Source organism: Sciurus carolinensis, chromosome 16, assembly GCF_902686445.1.
Source record: "Sciurus carolinensis chromosome 16, mSciCar1.2, whole genome shotgun sequence".
Classification (NCBI taxonomy): domain Eukaryota; kingdom Metazoa; phylum Chordata; class Mammalia; order Rodentia; family Sciuridae; genus Sciurus; species Sciurus carolinensis.
Genome location: NC_062228.1, coordinates 25,828,910 through 25,845,579, shown reverse-complemented (window position 1 = coordinate 25,845,579; position 16,670 = coordinate 25,828,910). Strand labels below are relative to the sequence as shown.

The following is a 16,670-nucleotide window of genomic DNA, read 5'->3' as shown; positions in this document are numbered from 1 at the left end:
AAGAAATGTATATGAGTCATAATTATACTTGGATGTTGTTCATCCACTAAAAAAAAATATGCCCAAGCAGCTACACTCTCATTTTTCTTCTTCATACTAATATAAGCAGAGCATACTAATGAGTACTTCTCCCAGACTGACTATCATTAGAAAAGCCTAAGTGACTATTAAAGTAGTGGGAAATGGTCTGTGAAACAAACTGGTTCCACAGATTTCAGGACGTATTGGTCCTTTTGCCTGTAAGAAAATTAAAAAGGGGAGAAGAGGAGCAACCTTGAGACAATTTCAGATATAAGACTGGTAGCTGGAGATCTATTTTCTTAATTTCTTCTTTTAATTAATTAATTCATGGGTCAACTATTTCCATTTCTACCCCATTTATTTACAACATGAATTCTCTGACTTTCAGCATAAATTGGCCTGATTACTGTCCCCAACCCTATCATTCAGGTTCATTCTTCTATACTTTTATTCAATATGCTGTGTTCCCTCCTCCTGGAATGCCTTTCTCCAAATAAAGCCAAGTTCATTTAAGGGTTGTTTCCCCCTTTTTTGGTCAAGTTCACTTCAGCATGTAGTAGTCACATTTTCTTCTGGTCTGAGGGGCCAAACAAAGGTACTTTCTATAATACTCATCTGACATTTAATTGCAATATAAGAAAGATACTTCTTTTCTTAATTATGGTGTATATTCCCAATTAGACTAAGAAACCCTGTAACAGAACTTGGTAATAATCCTTTTAATAAAGTAAACCAGGGTTCAGTGCAGCTCATTTGATAAAGCACTTGCGTAGCAGGTCCTGAATTCAATCCACATTATGGGGACAGTAGGGGATTTAGCACCATTGTCCTCAATCTTCAGGGCAATGTGTGTGTGCTTGTTTGTGTTCAGGGGGTGGGGGTTTGGCACCATGCTCTTCAATCTTAGTTGTAAAAATTTTTTAGCATTTAAGAATCTAAACTTGTGAAACTAGCCAGTTCCAGAGCCCTATTTCCTAGTGATTTATTCAGCTATCTAGTAATTTCAATTTTAGAAACAAAACCAGAAACTCTCACAATTATGTTTTAGAATAATTGCTGTGTATAAAGCAGCAAAACATTACAAACATTTCAACAAAAGCCTTAACACAAGTGGCCCACAACAAAGTTGGAAGGGAAAGTAACACTTAATAACCAAGAAATGGCTTTCAGGGAGAGGCAGTCAAGTAATCGTTAAACCCCTTTCCACAACATTGACTCTACATTACATAGAATAAATAATTCTCTCAAATAAGCTTGGAAGAAGTACAATGACTAGTAAATGACTAATAGCAGTCTATAAGCAGTGCTAATATATAAGCCCCAGGTAGTTACAGTCTTCATCTGTAGGAGATAAACTGCAGCCACACCTTCTGCTGTGGCGTATGTGCCAACATTCTTGCAATAAATATCCGATGGGAGATCAGTTCAAGCCAGGCATATACAAAGCCAGGAGCTTTGGTAGGCCTCAAGATGTGGAATGTATTGCTGAAAGAAAGGGAGGAAAAACAAAACAAAAACTCCTTAGTTAGAAGCCCAAATTGAAATACAGCAAAAACTACATGAATACAGAAACTGCATATTGTCTGACAAATCAAAATAATCCACATGCCTCAAAACACATGAAGGTTCTACTCCTACAATTTTACTACACTGAATCAGCAGAACTTAACAAGTCTCTAAAAGAACAATACTCACCAGAAAGCTGTAAGTGTCTGGAAATTAATGGTTTCCAACACATGTTCAGGTGCATTGAGTTCTAAGAGCAGCATGATAAAAATTCGATGGTAGGGAAGCTGCTGAAATTCACTTTGCCGAACATCATGATCCTGTAGGAGAACTCCCACTACTATTCCAAGGACCTGCATACAACACACAGAATACAACTTAAGTTGTACAGATAATTCATTCGAATTCATCTGTCATTTTTAACTCATTGGTGCTTTTGCCCTGTGTTTATATGAACTACATTAAAGGAAAGATATTAACTATTTAAATACAAAACTATGCTGGCAGTCAAAGGGGACATACATTTGACTTTGGCCTGCCATGTTCTGAGTTCTCTTTGGATTTCAATATCCTTGAATCAGACCTATAGATTCTCCACAAATGCCCACTGGTTTTCTAAGAGCTCTAAAAATCAGCATGGCCCCTAACATTTTACCATGTCAACCTAGTCCAATAATCTAATTCTTCTGGTCTGATATAGTTGACAAATAAGCAAATAGGTTTACACCTCTATTGGCATTTAGTACTTAGCACAGCTGTTGCTTAGGCTGCAGAGATGTTTCATTCAAAGAACTATCTTTCATGCCACTTAATTTCTCATTGAACAGTGAGGGACGTGAAGAACCCATTTGTTATTTCCCAAGACCAAAATTTAAGTTCATTTTTCACCACTATTTTGGGGTTGAGGGATACTAGGGGGATTGAACCCAGGGGCGCTTAACCACTAAGCCAAATCCCCACCATTTTTATATTTTATTTAGAGATAGGATTTCACTAATTTGCTTAGGCTGCCACTGAACTCTTTTTGCCTTAGCCTCCAAGTCGCTGGGTTTGTAGGCATGTGCCATCACAACCAGCTCACACATATTTTTGCACTACTTTAATAATCAAATTTCCAAAAATCCCTCTATATAAATCAGTTCAAGGACTAAATGTTATCCTTGGTATTGGAATTGCCCATCTGTTAGCCATAGATGTTTCTAGCCATCTATTCACAATTACTTTGTGTACAGAGCAAATCTGAATCTAATACTACCAAAGTATCTTCTATTGTAATCACTAACATATAATATCTAAAATTTCAGGTAAGCACTACATTCTTCTATAAATTTGTTGGGTATGCTCACATGTTATTTCTGAATTTAATTTCAGGACAGAGAATAATTGTTACAAAATGTTTTTGGGAAAGGTTGTCACAGAAAAACTGATATAGACTTTGAATATAAAAAAAAAAAAACTAAATCATGAAAGTACTTTAGACCTTGTTTAGCAGATTAATCTTTGTGACAGTATTGGTGGCCTCCCCTGAGTGCTTCACTAGCAGTGCAATGAGTCGGACAAAAGCATCCAGGTTGTGATAGCACTTGGCTCGGATCATGGTGGGATTAGCAGCAGGATTGTGCTGCTGCTCAGCTTGTGCACGGTAACTGATTTCAACACACATTTCAGTGCATAGACGAAAGAACCTTGTTATGAGATCATCAGTCTTCAGTATTCCTTGCTGGTGCATCTTTATCATGGGAACAAAAACAGACACAATGAGACAATACACACGAAATGCAAAAGAAATACTAATTTATTCTATTATCTCACTTCTGATTCTTACTTTGTTTAAAACAAATTTTAAAGTTGCCATTAGAAGAATGACTTCCCATTAAGGAAACATGACAGAATTCCTGTAGTTTTAAGTTTCAATGGAAAGAAGATGGAAATTGAGTAAGAGATCATATTATGGCAAATTTGAATATGAGGGTATTGCCAAATAATTTGGAAAATTAATTATGCAAACAAAATAAACTTTCAGTAGTAACGCCTGAGGTCATAATAGACCACTGGACAATTCCTCTATCTCCAAGGAGGAAAATAAATTACATTTTTGCTTCTCACAGAATTAAAAGATAAAAATTGTCTCCTACTGACTTAACCAATATCAAAAATTCCAAAACTCCATCTAGATAAACCACCCCCCACAAAAACTACTGATTTGTACAAAGTTAGGTATCAAATGAAAAAACTCATGGATCATGTCCAACTACTTAAATGTAACAAATTGACACCTTATAGCTAAAGTAGAAAAGGAAAGCTTGCTTGTAAGATAGGAAAAACTATAAATTACATGATACATGATCTGTAAGTAGAGTTGAAAAGCTGATATTTGGCTAGGGGGAGGCAAGAAAAAACAGTAACAACAAAACACCACCACCACAACAGGGAACTATCCATTTAAGGCTACAGAGGAAGGAGGTCAGCGTTCACCTAACAAAGAAATCAAGCCCAGAGGGAAAGCTTGGAGGTTATCTTGGAAATTTTAAAACAATTTAACTGTCCCTTCATAAGAAGCAAGACAGTTGAATTGGAAGGAATATGATAATAATGTGCCTTTGTTACCATAAAGGGCCTTCAATGTCTATACTGAAATCCAAAAAAGTAATAGACCAGTCTGCCACAATAAAGAGGAAGCACAAAAAAGAAAACAAGAATTCTCAAAAGAATGCAAAACAGAACAGAAAAGTATGATACATGATCTTTTTTCCAGAGAAAGAGAGATAACATAAGCCAACAGAAAGAACTGAGACAGGTGCCTTATTCATGCCCCATGAAATAGCAATGATCACAAAAACCAGTTAATGCAAAATTTTTCCATCCAAATCAAACTACATACATGCAGTAAATATCTTTTCAATATGGTATGTTTTATAGTTTCCTGGATTCTTTTAGTGGAGAAATTTACTTGGTACATTTTACTAGGTAACATTCATGTTGAAAAGAAAACCCAATATGTAAGAACTTATAGGGTAAAATCCATTTTACTACATTCAATTGTCATTTACTTAAAAACAGAACTAATTAGTAATCTTTCTCAGGCAACATACCCAAGTTGTTTTCAGTTTGAAAATCTGGAGAAATAAGCAGATAATTCACCCTGACTAAACATTAATTTCTAAAGAAATTCTAAGATCAGCACAGGAAAGTGCCACTCTTGCCAAGAACACATTGACCAATGCTCTTAATCCCTTGTATTTGCTAAAAGCAGTCAGTGATGATAAAAAACAATATTAAATGACATTACAGCTCTCCTCAATACTTTTTTCTTTCATCCTATCCACAAAAATATCATCAAACCTTGGTTTTTAGCTAGGGGTTTGGTTCATAACACTGAAATTCCAATTTGCACCAATTTATGAATAGAAATACTAAAACTATTTTCCAAAATAGAATGTTTAGGTAGATGTTACTTCAAAAATAAATACTCTTATCACTTAAATAAGTATTTTATTTTTTATACATGAGATTCAAGAGTTTCAATTATTTAGTAGCCCATAATCCATCACTACTGATTATCAAAGTTAGTTAAATTATATTTGGCAGCTTCATTATAATCTGCCCCAATGTACACTAGTTAGAATGGGATAAATAGGACTAAATGGGGGTGGGGTAGGGATGCTCACTGTACTGCTTTGGTCAATGAGGAAACACAAAGGCTATTTTGTAAAGCATAAAGCATAAAGCACAACGGTGACATTTTTTACATGAATCTGGAGGTAACTATCTAACCACAGGTATATAATACTGAGCTTTATTACTGGAGGTTATCACATCCTACTTATGTTGAATAAAAAGCACCTTTCTTTCCAAAAGCTCTACCTGTCCAACAAACGCAGAGAAAGCTTTGGTACTGTCACGGCCAGCAGCTGCTGAATGGTAGAGATTCACCCATTCCCTCAGAAGATACTCTGCCTTCTCCCTTAGGCCTGGAGGATCATCATACTCTGAGGCTTGAGAGATCCCAGAATGCATCATAAAGTTAGGGCCTCCATGAGCACGATCAATCATGGCTTCATAGTTGGATCGCACTACTTCCATCAGCTGGGGCAATCTAGTACAATAAATCCAGAGTGAAAAATCAGACTATTCCAGGTTCTGATTTCAGAGAAACACAGTTGGACAATTTGACTATTTAATAGAAACCACAAAGGAATGATCACTTCACTTGAACATTTCCATACATAATTAAAACTATCTTTGGTCTCTTCCTATCTACTTATGCAAATGACAGGCTTAAGCTACATCTTTACCAAAAACCATGCTCACTGAAATGGAGCCAATATTCAGAGTCAACAAATCCTTCACTGCTTGCCCATTACGTAACATGATTCATGGCTATTAAATTCACTTGGCTTAAAAAAAAAAAAAAAAAAAAAAAAAAAAAAAAAAAAAAAAAAAAAAAACACAAACCCACACCCCTTTAGGTCAGGATATAAACGACAGGGCTCTGACACCAACTCAATAGTTTTTGTATGTACTGCTTTATATTGGGAAGGTCTGACAGACTTCCATACTTCTAGTGACAATATTAGAAAAACTCTCATTGTGTTTGTAGGTAGAGCAGTTATTAAAAAGTAATGTTAGTAAGTCTTGAATGTTCCTTTCTAAAGCTCTTTCTTTGGATATCGCTGAATGCACAGGGAACCCAAAATATTTCATTCTCACCCTTCTGGAGCGTTGCCTCTGGAATGAGCATTGATCCTCATGAGGGTTTCAATGGTATGGAACAGATCTGCCTCAGTAACATGGGAAACACTCCTTTCATCCACCAGAAGGATTTTTACCAATTGCATAGCAAATGCCACAGCCATGTAGTTTAAACCATTCTCCATTGACTGATAACACAAAAAATGCAATTTAAGAGAGAGAACACTTCGGGGAAAAAATACTCCCCCAGTCCTTCTGTCAGCTCAAGTAAATTAAATTCGTTCTATACCTGAGCTAGGTGAAGATCATACTGCTGCATGTTAACCAAATGATTGCGAATTAGCAACTCAACAGCTTCCACATTGTATTTGTATTCATCTCGACATTCAATTAGGCACCTAGGAAAAGTTAAAATTTTATTCGTGTAGGCTTAATCATACTGTATTGAGTAAACAAAAGGTTCACTTTACTCAATGCAAATTTCTTCCAAAGTAAAGATGCCTTCAATTTAGAGTCAACTGCAAAACTCAGGACCCGAGTTTAAAATCAGCCAGTGATTGGAGGGGTACAGCTAAGTGGCACAATGAATCCTTAGCATGTACCAAACATAAAACAAAAAGAACACACACAAAAAACAGTCAAATATTAAATAGAACAGTCCAATGCTTTGAGGCAAAGTTAAAATAGTTCAGGCTTTGCTTTTAAATGTTGAGAAATGAGACTCCATTTAAGACATTAAAATGTTTACCAATGAATATTACTGCTGTGAAAGCACTGAAACAAATCATCTACAATTTTATGTCCCAAAACAAGTTACAGGCTTTCTATATCACTGTGAGCAAGAAGGTGGAGAGTACTTGGGAAAAGAACAACCACTCATCAATTCTCATTTCTTCAAATTTGGAAGTGCAAATATTTCCCTTATCTTCAAGAAAAAAAGGAAATTTCTAGACTGAAACAGGATGATACATATTAAAATTCACTCCAGCTGGGCTTGGTGGCACACACCTATAATCCCAGCAGCATGGGAAGCTCAGACAAGAGGATCTCCAAGTATGAGGCCAGATTCTGCAATTTATCAAGCCCCTGAGCAACTTAGTGAAACTGTCTCAAAATAAGAAGTAAAAAGGGCTGGGGATGTAGCTCAGTGGTAAAAAGCCCCTGAGTTCTATCACTCCAATAATTGCTACTTAAATAAGATGGCTACTAACCTTGTGATCTGTTTGTTGCACCACGGAGATCCATATGCCCTACCATCCTGCAGAGCTTTTAGTACCAAGAGGTGGCACTCCCTATAGCGCAGCAGAAGGTCAGCATCAGCACCACTTGTGGCATCTAATAAGCCCTCTACAGCCTATGGGCAAAAGAAAAGTGTACAGAACCACGGAAACACAGTACTCCGGCCAGTTATGAAAACTAGAAACCAAACTTCAATGTAAACCACTACATACCTTCTAAAAATCTCAAGACTATTATCTCTATTCTAAGTTCTATGTAGTTTAAACTCATTTTGTGGTTCTTTATTGTCATGACTCTGCAGCAGCATCTGCAGCACCTACAAACCCTAGGGATCCCAATATATCCTGACCAACTGCCTAAATATTTGGATCAAATTTAGAGATCTTTTAAAAGTACTTTCAATAACATAATTGAAGAAAATATTACCTTAAGGAAAAATATAGACTTCCTACTTTACCATTAACACCTCATATGAAAATGACAGTAGAGTATACAAACATGGAGTATGTCTTATTCTAATTAGGAAGGATCCCAGTCTTGCAGTTGTACATGATGTGGAGATTCACTGTGGTATTCAATATGTACATGGGAAAGTTGTGTCAGATTCATTCTACTGTCTTACTTATTTCTATTCTGTCACCTTCCCTTCATTCCCCTTTGTCTAATCCACTAAACTTCGATCCCCTTCCCCCTTGTTGTGGGTTAGCATCCACATATCTGAAAGAACTTTTAACCTTTGACTTTTTGGGACTCGCTTATTTTACTTAGCACAACAGTCTCCAGATTCATGTATTTACTGGCAAATGTCAAAGTCATTCTTTTTTATGGCTGAGTAATAGTCTACTGTGTATATATACACCACATTTTCTTTATCCATTCATCTGTTGAAGGGCACTGAGGTTGGTTTCTCAGCTTAGTTATTGTGAATTGAGCTCCTATAAACACTGATGTGGCTATATCACTGCAGTATGCTGAGTTGAACTCTGTTAGATATATATCAATGAGTGGTATAACCAGGTCAAATGGTGGTTCCATTTTTAGTTTTTTGTGGGATCTCCATACTGCTTTTCAGAGTGGTTATACCAATAAGCAGTCCCACTAGCAATGTACCAGTGTATCCTTTTCCCCAAATCCTTGTCAACATTTATTGATACTTGTATTCTTAATTGTTGCTATTCTTAGTAAGAAGAAATCTCACTATATACCAAGACTAATTTCTATACTAAGCAAAATTATGTTACTTACATAACAATGTTACTTACATAACATAACTTCATTTATATTAATTTTTTAAAATCTTAGGCCTAACTTATAAGCTTGTAGACAATGGTGCAAATCATTACATGTTTACAAATCCAGCTGCTTCCAGGAGTAACAGCTTAGGAACCAACCTTCTGGAGTAATCCAAGAGCAGCTATGGCATCCCGGGAGTTTCGAGATAATACTACAACCTCCAAAAGACTTCGAAGAGCCTGAGCTTGAGGGTTCATGGCCAGAGTTGGTGGAATGGCATGTAGGTGCTGCTCCAGTTCTGTAATGCACTTATCATAAATCTGAGCTACATCATCTGTTGCCCAAGCTTGCTATTTTAGAGAAGGAAATGAGCAAAAAAATTTAAGGTGTTTCATTGGCACAGGTACCTAACAGAGTTCTGTTAGCATATTTACTCTCTTAAAACATAAAGGGCCTCTTCCATCCCCCACTTCCTCAGATATTCAGTCTAAAATACTATTAAGTGAAGTGGTGCAAGACAGGCACAGGGCAGAGGTGTTAAAAGACAGAGAAGCCTGCCAGACACCAACACAATGAAGATATCAGAGAGTATCACCGGTAACAAGAAAAAGGGCAGCAACACTTGTGGCATCTTTTAAGTCCTCTACAGGATAAAAAACATAGTATTCAGACTGTCAAAGTATGATAAGACAAGAATAAAAGCATTTCATCACTTCTGTGATATTCCTACCAAAATGTTGCCTATGGATGAAGATGTAATTCAGTGGCAGAGCATTTGCCTTGCACAAGTAAGGCAGCAAGTTGGATCCTCAGAACCACATACAGTGGCACACACCTAATAGTCCCAGCAACTTGGGAGGCTGAGGCAAGAGGATAGCAAGCTCAAAGCCTGTCTCAGCAACTTAGTAAGACCATAAGTAACTTAGCAAGATCCTGTCTCAAAATAAATACAAAAAGGGCTAGGGATGTTGCTCAGTGGTTAGGCACCCCGGTTCAATCCCTTGTAACTCCCAAAAGAAAAGTATTACCTAAATTTAAATCTAGCCATGAGAACACAGTGGACAAAACCAAATTAGGTCATTTTAGAAAATTACTGGTTTATGCTCTTCAAAGGTGTCAAGGTCAAGAAACAGGAGGAAATTAGGGGAAATATTTAAAATGAATCATGTGATTCTAAAAGAAGATCTTTTAACTACACATTATTGGGACAACTTAGTGAAGGTCTAAGAATTAGATGGGTGTAAAGTATTTGTGTTAGTTTTCTGATTTAAATGATTATACATTGATCACAAAGGAGATCGTTTTTGTAAAAATCATAAAACCAGCTAGGGACAGTGGCATGCACCTAGTTACTTGGGGGGAAGCTGAGACTTAAGGCAAGCCTGGGCAACACAGTGAGACTCCGTCTCAAACACATACATACACATACATAAACCAAAGGATTCAGAAGTGATAAGTCCTTAGGCCAGTAACATATCCTCAAGTGCTTAAAGTGGAAAATGTTTTACACGTATTTTTGCCTGTTTTTTTTTAAGTAACTTACAAAATTTTAGAAAATTCCAACCCCTCCAAATCTACATAAGTCATGAATTTACAATACAAATTCCTCTAATTAAGGTACCCATTAAAGTTAAATCAATCTCACAGATTTAACAAAAACTCTATTGGTCATACTGATCCGATACAAATACCTATAACTTAAGCGCCAAAGAAGAAAGTGACATATTTACTAGCAAATACAATTCAAAATTACAGTACAAAACACTCAAGTTACTCCAAGGAAGTATTTACCTTCATAGGCTGAGCTAAAAATCCTGTGGGCTGACTGAGGTCATTTGTAGGCAAGAAGCCTGGCACATTGCGTGCAAACTCTTCATAAACAGCCAACTGCTTTGGGTCCACACCACCAACCTGGAAAGAAGAACACCTATTTTAACATGAGTCACTGTACAATAAAAGGAAGCTTTTCTTAAAAGTGGAAAGCCTACATGAGAGTTAAGCACAGGGGTTCTGGAAAGTCATTACAACATATAACAGTATAATTGAGCATGCATGCCCGTGAACACACAGCTCAGAAGAGGCTTTTTTTTTCCCTTTTCCTGTTAGTTACTCTTACTCATACATTCATTAAGTTTTCCACTGGAAAATGCCTCCACTGAAAAATAATTCTTCCTTGGAGTCAGCAAATATTATCAGATTCCTTACCATTTTGATGGGACCAATAAACAACTATTAGAAAAAAATTAAATACCAGAAAATGTAACCAGAGTAGCCCAAGTTGAGAAATAAAAGTTAACAGGCACATGTACTCTTTACAGTAGCACTTCAACAACTTTGGAGGGTGGTAGAATCTAAACTATTTCCATACCTGTTCCACAGACAGCTTTAAAGGGAAATGATACTGGGGTGAGATGCTTTCTCAGAAACAACATTAAGCCTTGCTACCCTATCCTAGTCCCTAGTCTGAGGAGTTCAGACAACAAAAATAAAGAAAATATAGATGAAGCAGGGAGAGAAAGACCCCCAGTTCTCACTTTCAGCCTGATTTGCTCTGGCATCCGCTCAGCTTGATAGGTTAATACCACAGGATCACAGTATCTGCGACCTTCTTGCCTAGCATGTTTTCTCAATTCAAATTCCTACAAACAAAAAAAGTCACTGAGGTTCTTGTTATGAGGCATTTTCTTAAATTTAAAATAAAAACAACTTAAAAGGCAAAAGCTAAACACTTACAGTTGCTAATCTCTTGTCCATCTCAGGGCCTGCTTTTTCAACTGCAGTCTTCTGAATAAAACAGCAAGCTAATTCACAATTGTCCTGAGCTAACTGAGCAGCTGCCTGATCCATCATTTCTCTTTGTTGTGGGGATGCAGTCTATTAGAAATATAAAGGAAAAAATTTTAAAGTTCTTGTAGTCAACAGTAAATGCAAAGCATTCAACAAATTCATTTTAAGTTTTGCCTCTACTTATGAATCAGTTATGACCTTGATATGGCTTTAAATTAGCTCCCTCATCTGTTAAGATGAAAATATCCTACACATTTTCAGTTTCTTATGAATGCAGTACAAACAATAAAGCAGTGAACAAAGGAATTGTTAACCATGAGATCTGAAACTCAGAAGAGAGATGATTAGCTTATTCCATTTAAAAAACAAAACAAAACAAAACAAAAAAAACCTCCTTCATTTCTTTAAACTTACAAATATTTGGTTATTTACTGTCTGCCAAATACCAATGAGGATAAAACAATAAGCAAAAAAACATGTGTAAGGCTTCACCTTATAAAACTTAAAATGAAACATATAGAAAGACAGCAAATAAACATGGTGATTTTTAAGACCAAGTGTCAACATCCACCACCATAGGCAACAGAAAACTCTGGCAAATAAGCAGTAATAAATTTTGTGTTACACTAAGTAAGTAACCAACTTACACGAAGGGCTGAGGCAAAACTGTTTTTTAGGTTTGTAGATATACTCATCAGCAAGGGCTCCCTGCAAGTAATCATAGCCATTCCAGCTGTCAAATTACGCATCATGTGATGAGCTGCTATTCGCATTCGAGATTCCTCAGAATCCAGGGCAAAATCCTTCCTGACTATTTGCTCACAAGTAGTCATGGCAATCTTAATTGATCGATCTACCACTGGATGGACCAGTTCCTGGACAGCCCGTTCAATTGCTTGACGCACACACTGCTTCAACTGTGGATGAGCCTGAAATAATGGAATCTGAGGGAGGGGTAAACAAATTAATTCAACGGCTTGTCTAAATAAGACAGCAAACTATATGCAATTACACCCACATTATGGAATTACTTCAAGAATAACAGAAACTAGACTTTTACTTAAAAGTAACTAATGAAAACTGCAGGAAACAGAAACTGGGTTACAGCGGGTTAAGTCTTCAGTATACCTTGTGATCCATGATTAAAGGTATGTCAACCTTTAAAATTCTAGTTTAATATGTCTGTTCTTCACAAGATGCATTACCTATTTATGGACACATTACTTGCTAAGCCAAAATAGCATCTAAGGTTTTTTTTTTTTTGAAAAGACACTTCTCTATTAACTTTAGAAAACTTAATTTTCAGAGAAAGGGCTTCCTACAAAAACTATTATTGTTACAAATAATTCTTCAGAATAGCATGCATTTTTATAGTGATTGTTGAGGTCTCTTGTTTCATTTAAGACTTTCTGATCTTTTGTTTCCAGCATAAACAATGCCCTACTACTCACTTGGGTCCCTTTAACTTATTGAAAAGTTGACTCATAATGAATATGTAACATCCAAATTACTAGGCATACTCCAAAGAGGAATTAATTTTTATCACCCACTCTATATCCAACTTGTCATGTCTACAGGAGGAGGGGGAAAGGAGAAAAGGTTAATATGATCTCTTTAAAGTCCTTTCAAAGTCCTTTTATTTAATACAAAAGTTCAATGTATTAATGTTACTTCTGTATTTGTAAACATTTTCAGTTTCTGAAAAGGCAAGTACAATGAACAAAACAGTTAGTAAGAATCAAATAAAACACAAGACTGAGGAAAACAAGCAATAAATTACCAGCCTAAGTATAGAGCTTTAAGCATAGGAAAAGGATTGATGGGAGGGTATCTCATCTGACTTTAGATCAGGCAGGGTCCTGCAACCAGCCAAAACAACTCTGCTGAAATTACTAAGTCCCATTTCAAGAGATTATCCTGGAAATATATACATATAAATATATATGTAAAATATATATATAAATATATATAAATATAAAAAGGTCAGCTCAGTTTCTGTTATCTGAAAAAAAGAAATGGCTTCATATAAAGCTAAAGTGACAAAATAATGAAAGTGAGAGCAAAAAACCATGGTATTCATTAAAAGTCTTTTGGACCTGGGGCTGGGGAGATAGTTCAGTCAGTAGAGTGCTTGCCTTGTAAGCACAAGGCCCTGGGTTCAATCCCCAGCACCCAAAAAAAAAAAGTCTTTGGACCTAAGAAATATCCAAGACAATTTTACTGCTGGATTAATTTAATCATCATGGCTTGGGATAAGACAGAACAATATGAATATAATGTTATCATTCAGACTATTTTTTTAAGAGAGAGAGAAAAAAAATCTCAACTGTACTACATAGCACTACCAGATCCTTACTCTTTCTGACAAAACCCTACAATATAGTAATTCGGAGGGAAGAGGAAAGAGGAAAGGAAGGTGATCTAACACTGTTGCAAACTAGGAGTTGGGGAAATGGAGCGGTGTGTACTTACTGTAGGGTTAAGAGTAATGTGTGGTGCCAGGCCTGCGAGGGAATAGACATTGATGTCGTGGTAGCTGTACTGCGGCTGTGGTGGAACTGTGGCTGTACAGGTAGTGCTGGTAGCAGGTGTTGTAGAAGTGGCTAAATGTAAAGTGACAAAATAAGAGATAAAAAGGTCACATCTGGTTTTATAATAAAATTAAGTGAGTATTAAATGGCAATTATCTAAATTAACTGAGTTACTCTCTTGACAGGGGGGTAGTGGTGGTGGTAAGTCATACTTTTCCCATTATGAAAACAAAGTGCTATTATAAAAGATGAGACCAAAACGCTTAGAAGTGCCTATGGCAGGGCCTTAAAGCACAGAAATCAATTATCGGGCCTAAGCCCTCCTTGTTGGCTTAGTCTATATGATAAGTATTTCTATCAACCTAGCCTATTCCAGGTTTACTAGGAGATTCTTAGCACCTAAGAGAGGGGGAAAAAAGCTGGTTTATTCTAACCATACCTCACAACTGTTCAACAGTCCCTACATCCCAAATACCCCCAATCCTATTTATGCAGGTAAAATAATCTGTCCCCCTGGTAAGTTGACGTGGTTGCTTTGAATAATTACCCAGGCCATACAATTATTTTTAATACTTCAAACTATGTAAGAGATAACCTGGCCTGATTGGGATAGAAGAAACAACTGATTAAATCACATTCAGTTAAGACTATCTAATGGAGTGCTAGAATGGAACCTAACAAATTAAGACTGTGCCTAGACATTACTTTTACTTCATAGCTTAGGGAGAACCAAAAAGTAAGTATACAAAATGTCAGCAGCACACTACGTGGAATGATTATAGTTTGCTCTATCTATGGAGATATACCAAGAGCATTCTGATTAATAGAAGATTAGGCTGCCAAACTTACTTGTGGTTGTAATGGGAGGGAGTTCTTCTGGTTGTTTGACATCTTTCTTTGGAGCAGAGAGCTGTTCATCTAAGTTCTTTAGGCGATCTTTGTCCTTTAGGAGGCTTCCAGGTTTTAGTTCATTGATGTCTAATGCAAGGTTCTTGCAGAGCACCTCAATCTCAAACTTCAAGTTTAACTGCACAATCCCAATATTTGATTTGAATTTTGAAAAGAAAATTTAGGTTTATTCATAATACACTTCACGTTCAACCCAATCGTTGATAGTGCTTCCTCCCCACAAGTCTTTACAGTAAATTTTAATAATATAAAGGCAGGGAATGTTGCAAAGGATAAAGAAACAAATTTACCTTCAAGTCATGTTCCTGATGTAGCTCAGCTAATACATTCATAATAGCCATTGTCCAGGGGTTTGGTGGCCTAAAAACCTAATGAAAAGCTATGTTATATACCTGAACATTGTAAAGGCTATTTATGCTAAGCCCATGGCCAACATCATTCTTAATAGAGAAAAACTGAAACCATTCCCTTTAAAAATGGGATGTCCTCTTTCACCACTTCTATTCAACATTGTCCTCGAAACTCTAGCCAGAGCAATTAGGCAGACCAAAGAAATTAAAGGGATACGAATAGGAAAAGAGGAACTTAAGCTGTCACTATTTGCTGATGACATGATTCTATATTTAGAGAATACAAAAAACTCCGCCAGAAAACTTCTAGACCTCATCAATGAATTCAGCAAAATAGCATGCTATAAAATCAACACACATAAATCTAAAGCATTTTTATACACAAGCGACGAAACAGCTGAAAGGGAAATGAGGAAAACAACTCCATACGCAAGAGCCTCAAAAAAATAAAATACTTGGGCATCAATCTAACCAAAGAGGTAAAAGATCTCTACAATGAAAACTACAAAACACTGAAGAAAAAAATCGAGGAAGACCTTAGAAGATGGAAAGATCTCCCATGTTCTTGGATAGGAAGAATTAATATTGTCAAAATGGCCATACTACCAAAAGTGCTATACAGATTCAATGCAATTCCAATAAAAATCCCAATGATGTACCTCACAGAAATAGAGCAAGCAATCATGAAATTCATCTGGAAGAATAAGAAACCCAGAATAGCTAAAACAATCCTTAGCAGGAAGAATGAAGCAGGGGGTATTGCAATACCAGAACTTCAACTATACTACAAAGCAATAGTAACAAAACAGCATGATAATAGACAGGTAGATCAATGGTACAGAGTAGAGGACATGGACACAAACCCAAATAAATACAATTTTCTCATACTAGACAAAGGTGCCAAAAGTATGCAATGGAGAAAAGATAGCCTCTTTAACAAATGGTGCTGAGAAAACTGGAAGTCCATATGCAACAGAATGAAACTAAACCCCTATCTCTCACCCTGCACAAAAATCAACTCACAATGGATCAAAGACCTTGAAATCAGACCAGAGACCCTGCATCTTACAGAAGAAAAAGTAGGTCCAAATCTTCACCTTGTTGGCTTAGGATCAGACTTCCTTAACAGGACTCCCATAGCACAAGAAATAAAAGCAAGAATCAACAACTGGGATAGATTCAAACTGAAGAGCTTTCTCTCAGCAAAGGAAACTATCAGCAATGAGAAGAAAGAGCCTACAGAGTGGGAGAATATCTTTGCCACTCATACTTCAGATAGAGCACTAATTTCCAGAATATATAAAGAACTTAAAAAACTCTACACCAAGAATACAAAATACCCAATCAACAAATGGGCTAAGGATATGAACAGATGCTTCACAGAAGATCTACAAGCAATCAA

The 16,670-nt window shown here is 36.5% G+C and overlaps 1 protein-coding gene across 8 annotated transcripts in view; it reads right to left on the bottom strand.

Annotated features, from left to right (window-relative positions):
• Cnot1 (CCR4-NOT transcription complex subunit 1) overlaps positions 1 to 16,670 on the bottom strand; it is an 87,901-nt gene that overhangs the window by 8,021 nt on the left and 63,210 nt on the right. For 5 of the 8 annotated variants that reach the window (XM_047529904.1, XM_047529907.1, XM_047529906.1 and 2 more), the window contains 15 exons: positions 15,209 to 15,286; positions 14,859 to 15,036; positions 13,951 to 14,081; positions 12,126 to 12,422; positions 11,425 to 11,565; positions 11,226 to 11,330; positions 10,483 to 10,602; positions 8,850 to 9,041; positions 7,431 to 7,573; positions 6,509 to 6,617; positions 6,238 to 6,407; positions 5,371 to 5,623; positions 3,008 to 3,256; positions 1,717 to 1,880; positions 1,389 to 1,506 (listed from right to left, as the gene is read on the bottom strand). In XM_047529904.1, coding sequence (XP_047385860.1) covers positions 1,389 to 1,506; positions 1,717 to 1,880; positions 3,008 to 3,256; positions 5,371 to 5,623; positions 6,238 to 6,407; positions 6,509 to 6,617; positions 7,431 to 7,573; positions 8,850 to 9,041; positions 10,483 to 10,602; positions 11,226 to 11,330; positions 11,425 to 11,565; positions 12,126 to 12,422; positions 13,951 to 14,081; positions 14,859 to 15,036; positions 15,209 to 15,286 — 2,448 coding nt within the window. The remainder of the gene's footprint in view (positions 1 to 1,388; positions 1,507 to 1,716; positions 1,881 to 3,007; positions 3,257 to 5,370; positions 5,624 to 6,237; positions 6,408 to 6,508; positions 6,618 to 7,430; positions 7,574 to 8,849; positions 9,042 to 10,482; positions 10,603 to 11,225; positions 11,331 to 11,424; positions 11,566 to 12,125; positions 12,423 to 13,950; positions 14,082 to 14,858; positions 15,037 to 15,208; positions 15,287 to 16,670) is intronic. The other 3 variants (XM_047529910.1, XM_047529912.1, XM_047529911.1) reach the window with 1 other exon arrangement.